Genomic DNA, 16,460 nt, shown 5'->3' with positions numbered 1-16,460 from the left:
TTCTGAGGACTTGGAAAATGCTTTAGAATCAGTAAGGTAAAATTCAGTAAGGACAAGGCCCAGAGCCACACCTAGGCAAAAAAAGAAAAATACATCCAAAAATGAGCAGAAGCTGGTTGGGCGTTAATACCAGAGAAATTACACGGGGCTACAAACTGCGTATCGGTGCACCGTTAAAAAAAAAAGCTATTAAAAAATGCAAAAAACTGAGGAGACCCTTCCTGCGTTTGTGCAGTAACCAAGCCGGGAAGCTGGAATAAATCCACGCTTTCAGACTGCTATAGACGAACGGGAGGGAACCCCAAAAACAGGTAATAAAAATTAGAAGAGTTGTTTTAAAAAAAAAAAACCAAACCAAAGACCCATGAGAAAAAAATTAAAACGAACTGGGTTTATTTAAGGAGACACGCGTCTTGAAATCTGCAAGATGACTGAATAAAGTGAACGCTCATCAGTTAGTCTCCGTCCATGACGGGACAAGACATAACCGACCGGTACCGGGGCGAGGAAGGTTTTGGTCAGCTGTGAGGCCCCGTGCCCTCCCCGCCGGCCGGAGGGGCGCTCCCGGCGGGAATACCGTGCCCGGGGCCCTCAGGAAAGGCCCCGGCTCCCAGCCTGGCCACGTCCCGGCTGCGAGGGACGCCCCCCCGGCGAAGCCGCCGACCGCGGGGCAGCGCCGCCGCGGCCCGTCCCCGCCGCCATCGCGAGGCGGCGGCGGCCCCCGCCAGGCCCCAGAGGCGGTTAGCAGGCGCGCGGTGCATTGTGGGCAGGGCGAGGAGCGGCGCCGCCATTTTGTCTCTGTCACTCCAGCGGCGGCGCGGTCGAGTCGGGGAGGAGAGGCGGCGGCAGCGGCGGAGCCCGGCGGGGAGGTATTCGGCCAGGAAGACACCATGATATCGGCCGCCCAGCTCCTAGATGAGCTTATGGGCCGGGATAGAAACCTGGCCCCGGATGAGAAGCGCAGCAACGTGCGGTGGGACCATGAGAGCGTGAGTGAAGCGGAGCCGCCTCTCCCCCTCCCTCCCCTGGTCCCCCCCCCCCCCTCCGGCCGAGGGCCTGGGTCTTGTCGGCGCGACACGCACCGCGGGTGGGGGCCCGCGGAGGGGGAGCGAGGGGGCGCCGGGGTCTCGGCGGGGGAGGATCCGCGGAGGTTTAGCGAGAGGAGAGGGCCGAGGCGCCGGTGGAGCCCGTCGTGCGAGGCTCCCGCCCCGAGGCCGCGGGGCTCCTGCATGGCGGCCGCGGGGCGGCCTAGGCCCGCGCCGTTGCGCGGGAAGCTCGCTGAGCCTGCCCGACGAGGAGGAGGAACTGGGTGGCCGGGAGGGAGGAGGATCCCGCCATGGCTTAGCTGTGCGAGAGGGCTTGCGTTGTTATCAGGGCTGATGGGAGGAGAGAGGCCTTGTGTTTGGGTTTCAGCGTAAGGGGGAGAGGCTGTGTTCGCCTTGGCGTGCGCTCCCTGTCGCGTCGACAAATGGTAGTAAGGGTTTCCGAGAGGCCTGCCGATGGCTGAAATCTCCCGGGGGGGGAGGGGGGAACTGTGGGAAGCTGTAGTAGAAGCAAGAATTTCTTGGAGCCTGCTGGCTTGCATGAGGGGAGATAAGACAGGTGTTAGCGGTTTGAAAGACAAGTTTTCTCTGGATCTCTTCCTAACTGTGGTATTGGAGGAAACGGAAGAATACATTCATGCTAACTTAACTGTGAAGGTTGTAGCGCAGTGACGATCCAGAAGACTTTTGCAGCTGAAGATTTTTCAAAGTAAAAAACTTGATTGCTTCTGTACTTTCCCAAAGCTTACCTACTGCACTTCCGGGTGGGAGGGCTAAACCTAAACAGTATTGCTGTTATTTTTGTAGTACTTGAGAATTTTTTGTCAATGGGGTGATAACATCCATCTTCTGCTTTAAACTGCTCAAAAAGAAGAGGATTTTCTTATATTATTTTGGAGTGAGGTTTCTCCCCACGTGTGGTTAAATCTTAGTGGATATTAGCTTCTAGCGACATCCATTGTGGTTGGTATTAGAACTTATTTCACAAAAAAATCAGTAGTAATAACAAAGTTGCCATAGCTGCCCCTTTGGGTGACTTGAAAACTCTGAAACACTTCCCTCTACTCCCTTCCCCCTGTCGTGATGTATTTTTGTGCTGTGCTGTATTTTAAAAGAAAGAGAGAGTCCCAGTTCAGATAAGACAGTTCACTTATCTTTTGTGTGGTCGAAGTTGTTGTGGTTAAAGCTGCAGAAAGCATTTAGTTTAAATGTGTGGTGTTCCTCCCCCCTTAGCATTTTTTTCATGTTGTTAAGTTGGGAGGCAGGAGAAATGTTTGCTTTTGGCTTTTTAAAGTTGTGTCTGAATCACCAAGTTGGGAATTTCCCATTTTCAAACAAGAGTTACTTTATTTTAGAGCTGGCTAAACCAAGTTTTAATTTGTCTCAAAAACAACATGTAAGGACAAATACCTGTCTTGCTAGACTTTTGTAAATCCAAGCAATTTTTAATTCTCCTTGAAAAATGCTGTTATAGAGGTAAGCTATACGCATCAGGAGAAATTGAGCTCAGGAAGTTTTATTAATGAAATAATGTTTTTTTTTTTTTTCCTGACTTAATCAAGTGTGATTGTTCAGATAGGTGTTCAGTTACACATTTTCTGAGCTCTAAAAGGAAAGGAGTTGGTTAACCCTGGAAATAGGAAGTAAATGGCTTCGGGCATGTCCGTGCAGGTAGAGGAGATAAGGGGTTTCTCGTTTTATTTCTGAAGATGAGAAAGAATTTTTTGCCTCCTTCTCTTTAATCAAGTTAAGATGACTTAATCCTTAGCCTAAAATTGAAAAATAAACTCTTTTAAAATGTGTGACTCAAAACCATAGAAATCCATCTCTAAGATGCTGTTCAGTTTTGTTGTTTCAGAAACAGTGCCTTGTTTCTTCTTCTCAGTCCTCCCTTGATGATTTAGAAAGGGGAGAGCTGTCCCTGTCCTTGTTGAGGCCAGTAGGGGCTTAGAGTTGATCCTTCAGCCTAAGAGGAAATGTTGCTGTGTTCGTTCCGAGTTTGCTTCTTTTTTTTTAATGAAGTTTATATGAGCATCATTAAATGCAACCTTTCTGAAAGGGATGTTATCATAAATCCCTATAGTCAGTGGGCTAGTTCAGAACAAAACCTTTCCCGTGTTAAAACACAGAAATGTATTTTACTTTCAGCTTAAATTTGTGCATCGGTTTAATAAGGGTTTTGTTAGTAATGCTGACTTATTTTAGAAGTCAGGAAATGCAGATAAGGTTCAGCTAGCAACATTAGTTTGCCTGTTTATTGTTTTGTTTTTCTGGTTAAACATGTACATAAGTGTTGTTACTTGTGAAATTATACCTGTTATCAACACAAAGCCTTTTTCAATGTGAGCCTGTTGTATTCTCATTCCAAAATTTAAGATTTTATCAAGATTTCATAAATTTTAGATGTGGAAGGTTATAATTTCTATTTATCATTTGTAAATTACATTTAGGTAGATGTCACAACTTCTGTGGAAGATGGTGTGAAATGCACAACAGAAATAGGCTTTTGTGAAGCTGTGGAAGCAGCGTGTATGATAGCTGAGCGTTTATTCGCAGTTGTAATGAAAAGTGTGATGATCATCATGTATTGTAAAGCCTGTTGTATAGCTTAAGTTTTTACCTTAGAATTTTGACATGAGTAAAGCTTATAATCATAAAAAATTGAAATCCCAGTCGCTGTATGTTTCAGTCTTGCGATATATCTTGGATGATCAGCTTTAGGTTTGGCATAAAGGGTTTTTGTATGCAGCAGGAAATATTAATTAGATCTTGCATATTTTAATCTACTTTCTGCTTACTGCGATGTCAGTAGGTAAAGTACGTCTCTGGAACAGTAGCTTCAGAACTTTATTGGTTCATATATTTTTACTTTATTATGCTACCTGTTCACCTCAAAAAAAGTTCAATGCAAAAGTTCATATGTATTGTTAGAAAGTTCCCAGACTGTCTCATAGCATGGGTAATCAGTGCTTGGTTTTCTTGTGCTTAGGGGAGTGTTTTGAGATTGTGATGTATCTTTCAAGAAAAATGCCGTGTTTTCAGAAAGTGGGGAGAGACGGAGAAGAGTTATGGACAAATGGCTGTGAGCAATAGCCCTAGTAGGGATGCAGTTTCTCAATGTGTAAATTTGGTATTTAAAATAGGATTTAATGCTATTAGCTATTTACTATAAGAGTGGTGTACTGCTTCAGTGCCAGAAGACCTAATTTGCTTTGCATGCAGAATCTTAGCACTTAATTTTCATTTTAGGGCGTGGGGAGGACTTTACTGTTTTTTTTTTTTTTTTTTTTTGGTAGAATATTACTAATGAGAAGGTCATCTTTAAAACTGATGGGAGGCTTAGTTTTTTTGGTTGGTGGGGCATTTCTCATAAATTGCATCTGGTGCATATGGACTTTAAAGATTTCAGAACACTTATATATCTGAGAGCGCTTTCTAGTTTTTGGAATATAGGCCGCAAACTGCTGGACTTTATTCTCAGCCCCTTTTTCATGTAGGACTTGTCTGCATAAAGAATTTGCTTATAAAATTGTGTATTAAAGTTATGCTTCTCTATCAGGGAATAATTTCTTGTTTCAGGATAGGAGTGTGTTAGCTAAGAAATATTAATAGGATAGAACTGTTAACAGTTTCTTTACATAGGCAACAGCTTGATTAGTTCATAAACTCCGGAGGAGCTGGCCAGCCTGTTTATTTGTCAACCTTAAAGTGGGAAATACTACTTGACCACCTCAGAGAGATTTTGAGAATTAGTGAATTCGAGATGATGAAATGGAAAGTTCCAAGTGCCTGGCTGTATTCCTGTCTAGTGTCTTACTGAAATGTGAGATCTAAGGGCTTTGACACGCAAGCTATGGCTAATCCTGTTGTAGTAGTTCGACAGCAACACCCCTCTCTGTCCCATCTTATTGGTAGCAGAGTCATCAGTATAATTTGGCAGAAGAATGAGGTTGCTTGTCTACTTGTGTAGATGTCCATCTTAAATTGCCTGTTGCTCTGTTTCTGTGAGTATAGAACGTATTTCCATTACTTCTGACTTGTGCTAAGTGCAAAGTCTGATAAGCTAGGTATGATAGAGGCAATGTGCTTCAAGTAGTATGTCTTCCCGTCATTTAATGGCTCTGTGATTCTTCAGCCGTTTCTTGGCCCCTTCCTGTTACTCATCACTGACAACTGAAGACCCACTGTAAGTGCAGCTGACTAGCATCTACACCCTGTCAAGGCAAAGGTACCACAAGGTGAAACTAAATGAGAACGATAAATTTCGGAGTAGTGGCAGGAGTCTCTCAAGTGATGCTTTTCTGTTGCAGCAAAATCAGTTTAAGAGCATAAAGAAATAGGTGGGAGAGAGGGAGAAAATTGTTCCAGAAACAATATTCCAAGCCACTCTAAGCATATCTCTGCAGACTGCCTCTCAGGAGAGAATGTCAAGGAATTCGCTAGACACTCTTGCATCCAGAGCTGGTTAGGAGAGAATTATTGCGACTTCTTAGTGTTTTTATAGGAAATACGATGTACACAAGGATAAGCTGCATATTGTATTATGTGTATTACTGTATATGTATTGATAACTACAGATTTTAGCTGCAGCAGTCAGCTGATAAGTGGCTTTTCCTAGCAGTTCTGCTTCATAAAATCATTTAAGCTATTTTTATTTTTTTCCACTGTCATTTTTTGCCTGTTACGACTTTCCCTTTGCTCCCTCTGTTGTTACTTATTTCAGAGCTGTTCCTGTCTGGTATATGCACCTTTCGAGCTAAAAGCTACACATGAAGACACTCTACAGATTTCTTTCAGCTTAACATTGTGTAACTATTGTTATTGTGCTTTCTGGTAAATTGCAATGTCTTAGCCAATTCTTTAATCCATCTCTGAAATTTCTCTTGGGAAGTGCCTCTTTGCTGAGCCTAATACTCGAATGTAAGGGTGACAAAGGAAAAGGGAGGAGACAAAGAATGTGGAAAGAAATGAATACTATTCCCATTGACCAGTGCAGGAGTTTGTCCCAGAAACTGGTCTCTCGAAATAATTTGGTGTTAAAATGAGATGTTGCAGCTTTCTGAGAAGAAAGGGGAATCTGAAACTGGACTTTGTCCAGTCATCTTCTCCTCATTTCCCAAAAAGAAAAAATTCTCTGATTTTGCTGTTCACAAACGTGTATAATCAACTATTGCTGCTTCAAGGTAACTGATAAGTTTAGCCAAGCCACTAATACCCTTCCTCCCCAAATAGTTGACTACTTCAGGACTCCTATTAATGACTGTCTGCTTTTTGAAAAAAAAATTTCTTTTTAGTTTCACTGAAAATGTACATATTCCTCATTTCTCTTGACTCTGATAAAGAAGGACAAGGCTTTGCGTCTGATACATTAATTCACAAAAAGAGCAGCAGTTAGGTGTGGGGGAGAGTAGGTGAGTTTCTATATGTAAAAAAAATATTTTTATTAAGAAGCTATATGATTAAACCAGCCATTTTTGAATTAAAGTGCTGCTAGATTTCTTCATTTAGGCAGGTAACACTTCTTAACCTGCTGGAGAATCTTTGATTATGAAATATTTAGGTATTAAAGGAAGGTAGGTTTTTTTCCCTCTTTTCCTCTCTTGCCCGTGTTTTGCGAAAGTGTGACTGTCTCAAGTACAGTGCTAGAATTGAGACAAGGCTTTTCAGAGCAAGCAACTCCTAACTTGAAGCGTCTTAAAAGTGAAAGGTTGTCTTGCTCTCTCAAATGAGAGGAGTTAAGGAAACGAATTCCTTTTTTTTTTTTTTTTTTTTTGGTAAAACTCCTGAATGTATGATAGCATCATAATCAGAAAGGCATTTTGTTGAATATAGGTGAATTAAAGACTGACTTTCCGAGGAGTTGAAGACCCTATTAGTAAATAGCTGAAGCTTCTGAAACTTGTCAGCTTCAAACACGTACAGTCAAGATACTATTGTTTGTTATGAACTACTTGCTTGAAGCAAAGTTTTCCCTAAGTCATTTTTCATCTTGCTCTGTCTACACCTATCTTGGCTTATTGAGCTGCTTTCAGATCCGTGCTTACTTTGATTGTCTTGGTTTGTAACTATTCTTGATAAATCGCTTAGGAGAGTGAGCTTAGATGTTCTTAAGGCCTGCTGCCAAACACCTTGCAGATAATTCTGAATGCCTGTAAAGAAGGGTAGGAAAGTCTGTCCTTGCACAACTTTACTGAGAGGTCTAACCCGTTACGAGGTGCTGAATTTTTGTCATTTGTTCTGGAGAGCTCTGTCACTTGAGATTTGGTCTTGACACTGTAGAGCTTAATTTTCTCATCGCAGGTGAAACCTGCATGGTTAGATGTTGTACTGTTACGTTTGCAGTGATGCCGAATTGTAGGCAGACCCAGTAAGCTTTGCTTGGGTAACTTCTCAAGATGCTTCTTGTTCTGGATCATTCAATCTAATGTAGCATCCATTGTCACTGTAACCTATTTGAGTAAGTATGTACAATCATTTGAGTTTTTTTGGTTCTCTCCAGGATTTCATTGTTTTCCACAGGCAGAACTTGAAGCAGATGAAAAGGAGTCAGGCAGCTGCAAGGTTGTCTTCGGAATGTATCTGCCTTTTTAATTCTACAGTCCATCATTTTTATTTGTACTACAAATTTTCCAAATGTAGGTTCATATTTTTCAGATAAATACCTTTTCCTCTTGTTTGATAAGTATTATTGTTTATGCCCTATATAGCTTTTGTATGATACAAAGAAGCTTAAGATTTTAATTATTGGTTGCTAACATATACAAAACCTTAGTTCTAGGTTTCTCGCCCTTTTGCTATGGCATTGTTTTGTAAAAATGTTACAGTGACAACACCTAAACTATAGCTTTTTTTATTTTTCCCTCCTTGTTTTCGAAGTGAGTGGTGACAATATGATCACACTACGTTTTATATTAAATGTTTGTCAGGGTTGTAATTTAACTGACTTAAAAACAAGTCCAAACTAATTTCTTTTAAACAGCTCTTTTCTCAAAAATGTGTAGCTTATGTTTCAGTCTTTTATTATGTTTGCCCTTTTTGGTTCTCCAGTGAGATTTCCGGATAAAACTAGGCAGATGTAAGAGGGAGAAGTAAGGAAAGAAAGGAGGAGGAATTTTTTTTAAGGTCATTTTGAAAGGAAATGTATGCATAATTTTGAAACTCAAACTTCTTGGAGAGAGGCTTGCCTTTATTACATATTCATTTCATGTTATTTTGAGAAACTTGAGACGAAATTGGAGTTGTTTCAGGAAAAAACAGTTGCAGACTGAGATAGGTGGGCATCGATCGTGTGTGCTGAATCCATCTTTATCTTTCCTCGTTACAGTGGAAAAGGGGCAAAAGTTACTAGAAAATAAAGGCAGCAAACGTGGAAAACTGGCCTCACCCCAGACAAAAAGTGCTCGCTCTTTTACCGTGGAAAAGCTGAGGGACTTGAGGAAGTAACCAAATCATTCCACTCTTGAGACAGCAATTGTGTTCAATAAGATATATGCTTAAAGCTTCTTTTCTCTGCATTGCTACTTCCACGTATAACCTTGGTGTTGTTCCTTTCCGGAGATTCTTTTCATTCATGAAAATCTCTCTAGAGCAAAGTGGTGCTGAATCCCAGTTTAATCTCATTTTAAAATGGCTGCCTCTCAAAGGGTGCGAGTTGAACATTGACTGCTTCTGACGCTCAAGCTAGTAATGTGGTAGTAATAGAATCACTTAGCTAATCTGATTGCACTGGTCAGGGGTTTCGTTCTTCAGTGTAGCTGCCATCACTCAAACTTGACTAGCTGTAGAGGACTTAGCTGGAGTGCAAGTAATTTGAACCAACTCTTCATTGAAGACATCGCTTCAGTATCAGCGCTGTCAGGGTTTCAGAAGTGGAGGGAAGCTTAATATACTTACACTACACTTCTTCCTTCTACGCTAAAGAGAGAGGTAGTCCCTCCCTGGCCCATCTTGCTGCAGTTCTCCACTGATTCTCAGGCTTTGCAAACTTGGGAAGAAAGAAGTGCGTGTTAACTGCAAGACCTAACTATAGTGTTTTGAGATAAAGTCCTGTGCTTAATCGCATAAGAAGGCTCTTTACCAATTAGACCTGAGACAGTTTACTGTTGGTGAATTGTCTTATATTTTTGTGTTTGAACAATATCGTAGCTTTTTTTTTCAAAGAATAATAAATACTTCTTAACATTCACTTTCTGAGTAGGGTCATGCTTATAAAAATGGTACTTCACATGACAAGTTATTTTTACTGTCTGTTTATTTTAGTGCCGCAACGTCCTAACTTGGATCACAGGACCATTGTTCATATATATAATAAATCAGACACATTTTTGTGTGTGTGTCCGTGGGTTAATCACTTGTTTAGTCGTGTAAACCTTAACTGTGTTTCTGTGTAATCTGTAAAGTAGTCAGTCCAATTTTAACTTCCATAGTCTGATTTGCAGTCTGGCAGTTGGAATGGAAAAAAATAAATTGGACTGAGCTAATTTAAACAACGGGTGTCACTGGCGTTTTAGTGAGGTGGTTCACGTGGGGTGAGTTTTGGGTGTCTGTCCCCGTCCTCATTTGTTAAAATACTTTTGAAGTGTATTTTAGGAAATAATATGTGGCAAATCTTTGTCCACAGTATACCTGTGAGTGTTAGAATTATAAGGATTGTGGACATGTTCCCTCTTAGAGTAGCGCAGGGAGAATTTGATAGTTCTTTCCAGTAATTGTTTGCTTGTATTAGAATAATTGTAGGGGCTACGTTGTAGCATACAGTAGCAATTATTGTGACTGATTTGTCAAATAGGTTAAAAAAAATCTGTGTAACAAAACATATCAGAAGAATGTGCAGGCTCGTCTTCGATTAACACTTAAGCTATTTTAAGGTAATGGCAATCAGCTTCAGGGGAAGGGTCTAGTGAATAATTGTTTAAGGTTGCTTGTGACATTAGGGGAGGAAATATTTCCGATTTTTATCTTTTTGGTTGTTCTGATGGATAAAGAGACTGGAGATATTTCTGTGTTTATGAACTTCAAGAACAGACCAACTTGATCAGCTAAAGCAGTATTCATGGGTGAGGGTGAATAACCTTGTTAATAAAAGCTATCTTTATCCCATATATTAACTAGCTCTTGGCTAGATGACTGTGGTTTTTATGTCGTGTCCCTCCCCCCCAGTATCCTGGTGTTATTTTCCTATTGTTAAATCTGAATTGCTACTGTTAAAATAGGCTACGTAGAAACGAAACAAACCCTTCCCACTTGGCAAGAAATCAGGATAAAATGAACCTTTTCTGTCTTAAGAGGTAAACAACCTCTTTTTGCTCATAATTCTTAAAGTAGGAATTTTGCAAGTGTTATATGAGATATGGAAAAGCTTTTGGATAGTCTGCTGTGTATTCTGAAGATTTTTAATTGACATCAGAATCTGCCCTCCTTGAGGCGGTACCTTAGGTGTGAATCCTCATGTCTCCTGTTCTCCAAACCGTAGCACTGAAGGAGTGGAAGCAGAACACAAAATCATTATAGACAAGTTAAGAAGAACTTGTTTTCATTGTTCTGTAGCAGAGATTCTCACCCCTTGTAGGTTTACTGAGAAATTCTTAAACTGTGAAAATGTTCTTAAATGGTCCAATCAGATTATGTTCCTTTGGGAAATATCAAATAGTATATTGCAGTTATAAACAGAGGATACGTTACTGTAATCTTAAATATTTAGCAGAAAAACAAATACCGTGTATTACGATGGAAAGTAAGATTTTATTTTTTTTTGGTGTTTTGTTATTAGGGTGTGCCTTAGAGCATTTGCTACCACTGTGTTAAGCACAGCTAGGGGTGTATGTGCATAAAATTCCTAGAAAAATTGCAGAATGTGGTGTTTATGCTGTATTTCAGAAGCTAGAAGTGATTACCTAAAATGCCAATTCATGAGGAGAAAAATGATGCCTGTTTTTTTTCTTTTCTTTTCTTTCTTTTCTTTTTCTTTTTTTTTTTCCCCCTCTGTCAGGTTTGTAAATACTACCTTTGTGGATTTTGCCCAGCTGAGTTATTTACAAATACCCGTTCTGATTTAGGTAAGTATGTACGTTTTGCAGTTTTTATTCACTTATATGTGATCGCAGCTGAACTTTTACTTTGTAAACTGCGTTCTTAATGTTTTATGCTCTTTCATAACACTTCAGAAATAGACTTTCCTTAGGATTGCCAGTGATTAAGTAAATTTAATATGAGCAGTATTTATTCTAAACCCTGCTTCCTCTATGTGAAAAATATATGTGTATTTTTTTCTTAGAGTAAGCTAAATTACTGGGCATGGGTGGTTTCTTCCTCCAAAAGTGTTGTCTTCTGGTTTATTTTATGCTACCTGACTGGGTTTTAAGTGCAAAAATGTATGCTCATACTAAAATAAATTAATGAATTGAGGCACTCTTTTACTGTAATTGTTATTACTTAAGGCCTTTCCTAAATTCATAGTAGTTTTCAAGCTTTGGTATGTGGGCAACTTAAGTAGTTTTGAAGAGGCAACGAGGAAAAACAGGCTTATTGTTTGTGTTGCGTCCCTAGTCCAGAAAAGAGTTTTACAGATTAGCAAAGGTGGGGGAATTTTAACGTGACTGCCCTTCATGAACACAGACCACTTACTTCCTGATTGTACTTTTAAGATAAACATTTTAATTAGCCAATTGAAAAGAGTCGTGTCTGGAGCTTACAAAGCGCTCGTTGAAACTACCTTCTCTCCCGAAACTTTTGTTTTATACGACAAGTTCACGTGTCCTTCAGAAATCTCTCCATGTTGACGTTCTTTCTTCCATGTATTTTTCAAACTCCAAGCAAAGCAAGCAGAAATGCAGGCGCAGAAGGCCAGACTTAATGCGCGTTAACTTCACTCTTGAGTTATTCTCTGGGAAATGTTTAAAACTCTGCTCAGTCATGATGCACAAACAAATGCTGATGGCACATGAATATGGCATTCAAAATGCAAACTTAAACTTCTTGTGTGGTCTTTTTAGGTCCTTGTGAAAAAATTCATGACGAAAATCTACGTAAACAGTAAGTATTTTGGTTGTTATGTTAACGCAAATAACGTTTTTAGTGTGCTTGACGTTTCCTAAAAGCCACAAAAACCGTGGAAGCCATTAGCACTTAATTGCTTTATTGATTTACATAAAAGTTTATTTAACTTCTAACCTTCGTTACTTTAAGCAGTAATTTAAAACACTGCAATTTTCACGTTATTTTTGTATATTATGTAGTCGCTTGAGCTTTCGCTTCAAAAATTGTTTTGCCAGGTATGAGAAGAGCTCTCGCTTTATGAAAGTGGGCTATGAAAGAGACTTCTTACGCTATTTACAAAGCTTACTTGCTGAAGTAGAACGCAGAATTCGAAGAGGCCATGCTCGTTTGGCGCTGTCACAGAATCAACAGTCTTCGGGGGTAAGTCTAGAAGAATCACTAAGGCAAATAATTTTTCCTCTAGATAGCATCTTTGTGCTCTTTTTGCCTAGTCTCATCAGGTAAAATGTATTGTTTTCTGGAAGATTCCCATTAGATAAGACTCTTCGTTTGGTAGCAGCAGATTGTATCTAGCCCTAACGGATGAGCCGAATGGCCACACAGTCAGCAAGAGTCCCTCTCCGCTCTCCCCATCTCAGTCTCCTCAGAATACGTGCTCACCTCTCTGAAACCATTAATTCTGTCCAGTGCTGCCCATCCCCCCGCTACCTCCGTTAAGCTTTGCTCCTTTAGTTGATGACGTTCTTTCTCTCTCGTATTAAGCAATAGTACAGTGATGTTACTGAGGTAGGTAAGTACTGGGTCTTTCAGCAGTTGGTACAGGTAAATCCCACAGGCAGCTGCCACACTGACACAGCAGCCCTCGTCTGCTCCGGCACCATCACTGACAGGCATGGTGTGAGGCAGACCACAAAAGAATCACAAAGGTTTAAGAAAGGAAGGAATAATGCTGTGCAGCTTTTCTCAGTTCAGTGCTGCACTCTAGACAGCTGTGGATGACAAGTTTTACCTGACTGGGAGAAACTTTCTTACCTTTTCACTTCACCCACTTTTTCTTGCCCCAGGATTGATTAATCTTTGGAGCAGTGACTGTGGCCTATGCTGTGCTAGTTCCCTGACTGCCAATGTAGTCTTGCTCCTCCTCTTTGCCCCAATTGTTATTCTGTGCAAAGTGCAGTTCCTTCAGAAGGAGCTATGGAAAGTATTCTCAGTCGAAAGCTGTGGAGTAGGGCACATAAACTGTCTATTCAGGCAGTCTACGGAGAGGATACCGCTAACAAACATCTTTGGAAGAAATGAGAGTCCTCTGGCATTTATTCTCAGAAGCTAGGTTTCAGCACCTAAGGAACTTCTGAATCCTACTTGAGTGTGTGCAAAGATGTGTGATAATGAATGACAGTTTCAGATTCCAAGTCTGGAACCTGGAATTTAGACATCTCGTCTTCTGTGGATCAGGGACTTGAACGTTTTTGTTGGTTTAGACTGAATCAGTGCGAATAGTTTGCTCCATTCAGCAATAGTGGAGTAGACTATTGAGGGGTATTGTATGCTAATTAAACTACTAGTACGTTTTTATGGGAGAAGAGGCAGGAGGAGGTTATTCCCAAAGTGTCTCCGGAATGTAAAAATACATACGCGCGTGTCGTTATCGGAAAAAAACGTGACATTCTGGTTGTTCAGCAGGCGGCTGGACCAACTGGTAAAAATGAAGAGAAGATTCAAGTGTTAACTGACAAAATCGATGTACTTCTACAACAGGTAAGTTTTACCTGCTGTAACATGAGATTTCTTCCTTTCATTACTTGATTAACAGCTATAATCATTTTTTTTTATTATTCTTTAGATCGAGGAGCTAGGTTCAGAAGGGAAGGTGGAAGAGGCACAAGGAATGATGAAACTTGTTGAACAGTTGAAAGAAGAAAGAGAGTTGCTGAGGTCTACAACTTCAGTAAGTGATATGTTTGCAGTTCTGTTAGTCTTATCTCGGACCTTAGTGCAGCAGTACACTTAATCACCTTGTCCTTGCGTTGAAGGCACGCAAGTGTATGCAGAATTTATTAGAAAATAGTAATGCTTAAACCTAAGTGTTAATCCAGTGTGCCAGTTGAGTATGCTGCCTTGAGTGGTTCACGCGCAAATTATGAAATTATTTGTACAGCAGTCTTGAAGGTGGGTTTGCAGTTTATTCTCTTTTTTACCGGTGACTTGGAGACATGCGTCTTGAAACTTCAATACGTTTTGTAGGGCGTTCTGTCCAGTTACAATTTCTTGGGTTTGGTTTTGTTTTGTGGTGTTTTCCCCTCCCCACTATGTGGAAACTTTTCAGCCGCTTCTTCCCCCTCCCCGTGTGTATCCTTCTTTCTTTGGTGCTTTCTGGTCGAAACTTTGACATCCTAAAATTAAGGGTAGCTGACACCTTTTGTTTGTTTTCTGCACATATTACTTGTACCCCACAAGCTTTTTCTCCATCAGTTTGAATTTCAGTTTTTAATTTCCAAAATGGCTTACATACACTAATTACTACTTAATATTTCAAGAGATTGGAGGCAGGTGTCCATGTGATAGCTTAAAAGCTGAAGCAAACATTTTAAGTAGCAAGTTCCTGGCAGCAAAAAGTAGCTTATGTTTAAATATGGAATCTCAGGGTTTAATAGCATGTCCACACTATGATTTTTTTTTTTTTTTAAAGTAAGAATATCTTGTTCACACTAGATGACTAATGAACGTTGCATAGCAGTAATCAACTTGGGTTTACGTTTCGGTGTGCTTCTCAGTATGTTTGTTTCAACAGTCAACTATTTTTGCTACTGTCCTTTTAAGTAGAAGCCCGATGTTCCTTTTCATATTTCATCGTGGGATACTGTAGGATTTTCATCCTTGAGACATATTTCATTGTTATCCTGCATAAGTTTTAGTTGATGTCAGAGAACTATCTTAAGAAGAAAAAAAGATTTTTATTTCCCTTAATCCCGAGGCCACAAGGAAACTGCAGATATGGCTAGATACCCCTTAAACCATGTTCCTTGTTGTAAAAGGTTGTTTCCTGCGTCTTCTAAGTGACTTCTCAGTAATTACTCATGGTTTACATAAAACAGGCCTGCGTAGCCTTTTTTGCCCTGTTCTTGTTAGTGGATGTGATGCTCCAAAGTCAAAGCATGCAATCACAAATGTCAGCTTTCAGTAGTGGCCTAGGATTTGACAACAGTAACAGTAAAATTCTAATTCTCTTCCCTGGTGTCTGGCTAAAACTTTTTTTGTGCTTTATCTAATACTTTCTTTTACAGACAATTGAGAGCTTTGCAGCTCAAGAAAAGCAAATGGAAGTTTGTGAAGTTTGTGGAGCCTTTTTAATTGTAGGAGATGCACAGTCCAGGGTAGATGACCACTTGATGGGAAAGCAGCACATGGGTTATGCCAAAATAAAAGCTACTGTAGAAGACTTAAAAGTAAGCGTATGTTTGGTTATTCAACATAAAAATTATTTGACGTTTTTCTTTGGTAATCAGAAAGCTCACCAGCAGACTCTTCTCAAATATGTGAAATATTCCAAAGATAGTACATAAAAATTAGATAGAATCAGATGTAACTTGCATTTAGCATTGTGCGTGCCCTGACTTTTTTTTTTTTTTTTTTTTTTTAAATCGTAAGCGTTGTAATAGGTTTAAGATTAGGTGGAAACTTTTTGTGGCCTTTGTAAAGAACTATAATACGGCCTGCGTTCTTATAAAAATGACCGGAATAAAATATTCTCCGAGACGAAGGACTCCAGTTTCACCCTGTTGAACTAGGACTGCTCCAAATGATTTCTGGAAATGCTTTTATGCAGGCTATCCTTGGTTTGAGTGTTAGGAAAAAAACAATTAATGTTATATAATCTGAGGATGTGGAAGCTTAAGATCTTTAAAAATTAAGTTATATTGAATGATTTACTAAGTTATTTTGAATAATGCTAATTTCTTCCTGTGAACTTCCTTATTTTTAAGGAAAAGTTGCGGAAAAGAACAGAAGAACCTGACCGTGATGACAGGTTAAAAAAAGAGAAACAAGAGCGAGAAGAGCGAGAGAAAGAGAGGGAACGGGAAAGAGAAGAGCGGGAAAGGAAGAGACGACGTGAAGAAGAAGAAAAGGAAAAAGAAAGGGCTCGTGATAGAGAGAGACGTAAAAGGAGTCGTTCTCGTAGTAGACATTCGAGCAGAACATCTGACAGAAGATGCAGCCGTTCACGAGACCACAAAAGATCAAGAAGCAGAGAGAGAAGGCGAAGCAGGTATGCGACAAAGTATTTTCGTGTAACTTCTTCAAAATGTAAAAATGCTGGGGGGGGGGGGGGGGACTTGATCTGTCAGTCACATCACTGATTTGTTAGCTCCACTGTTGTTTTTCTGAGTGGGAACATCCTTTACCGGTTCTAAGGATAAGCGG

At 40.1% G+C, this 16,460-nt stretch overlaps 1 protein-coding gene across 6 annotated transcripts in view; it reads left to right on the top strand.

Annotated features, from left to right (window-relative positions):
* The first annotated feature begins 592 nt into the window (after nucleotides 1-592).
* LUC7L3 (LUC7 like 3 pre-mRNA splicing factor) overlaps nucleotides 593-16,460 on the top strand; it is a 23,776-nt gene continuing 7,908 nt past the window's right edge. For all 6 annotated transcript variants that reach the window (XR_011135594.1, XM_068914181.1, XM_068914180.1 and 3 more), the window contains exons 1-8: nucleotides 593-989; nucleotides 11,032-11,098; nucleotides 12,035-12,074; nucleotides 12,314-12,458; nucleotides 13,722-13,796; nucleotides 13,882-13,986; nucleotides 15,323-15,484; nucleotides 16,022-16,305. Coding sequence is in view for 5 of the 6 variants with exons in the window: in XM_068914181.1 (XP_068770282.1) it covers nucleotides 891-989; nucleotides 11,032-11,098; nucleotides 12,035-12,074; nucleotides 12,314-12,458; nucleotides 13,722-13,796; nucleotides 13,882-13,986; nucleotides 15,323-15,484; nucleotides 16,022-16,305 (977 nt within the window). In the remaining variant the exon portion in view is untranslated. The remainder of the gene's footprint in view (nucleotides 990-11,031; nucleotides 11,099-12,034; nucleotides 12,075-12,313; nucleotides 12,459-13,721; nucleotides 13,797-13,881; nucleotides 13,987-15,322; nucleotides 15,485-16,021; nucleotides 16,306-16,460) is intronic.

This window comes from Struthio camelus, chromosome 19 (genome assembly GCF_040807025.1).
Source record: "Struthio camelus isolate bStrCam1 chromosome 19, bStrCam1.hap1, whole genome shotgun sequence".
Taxonomy (NCBI): domain Eukaryota; kingdom Metazoa; phylum Chordata; class Aves; order Struthioniformes; family Struthionidae; genus Struthio; species Struthio camelus.
The sequence above is the reverse complement of the archived record's forward strand: the minus strand, read 5'-3'. Positions and strand labels throughout refer to the sequence as shown.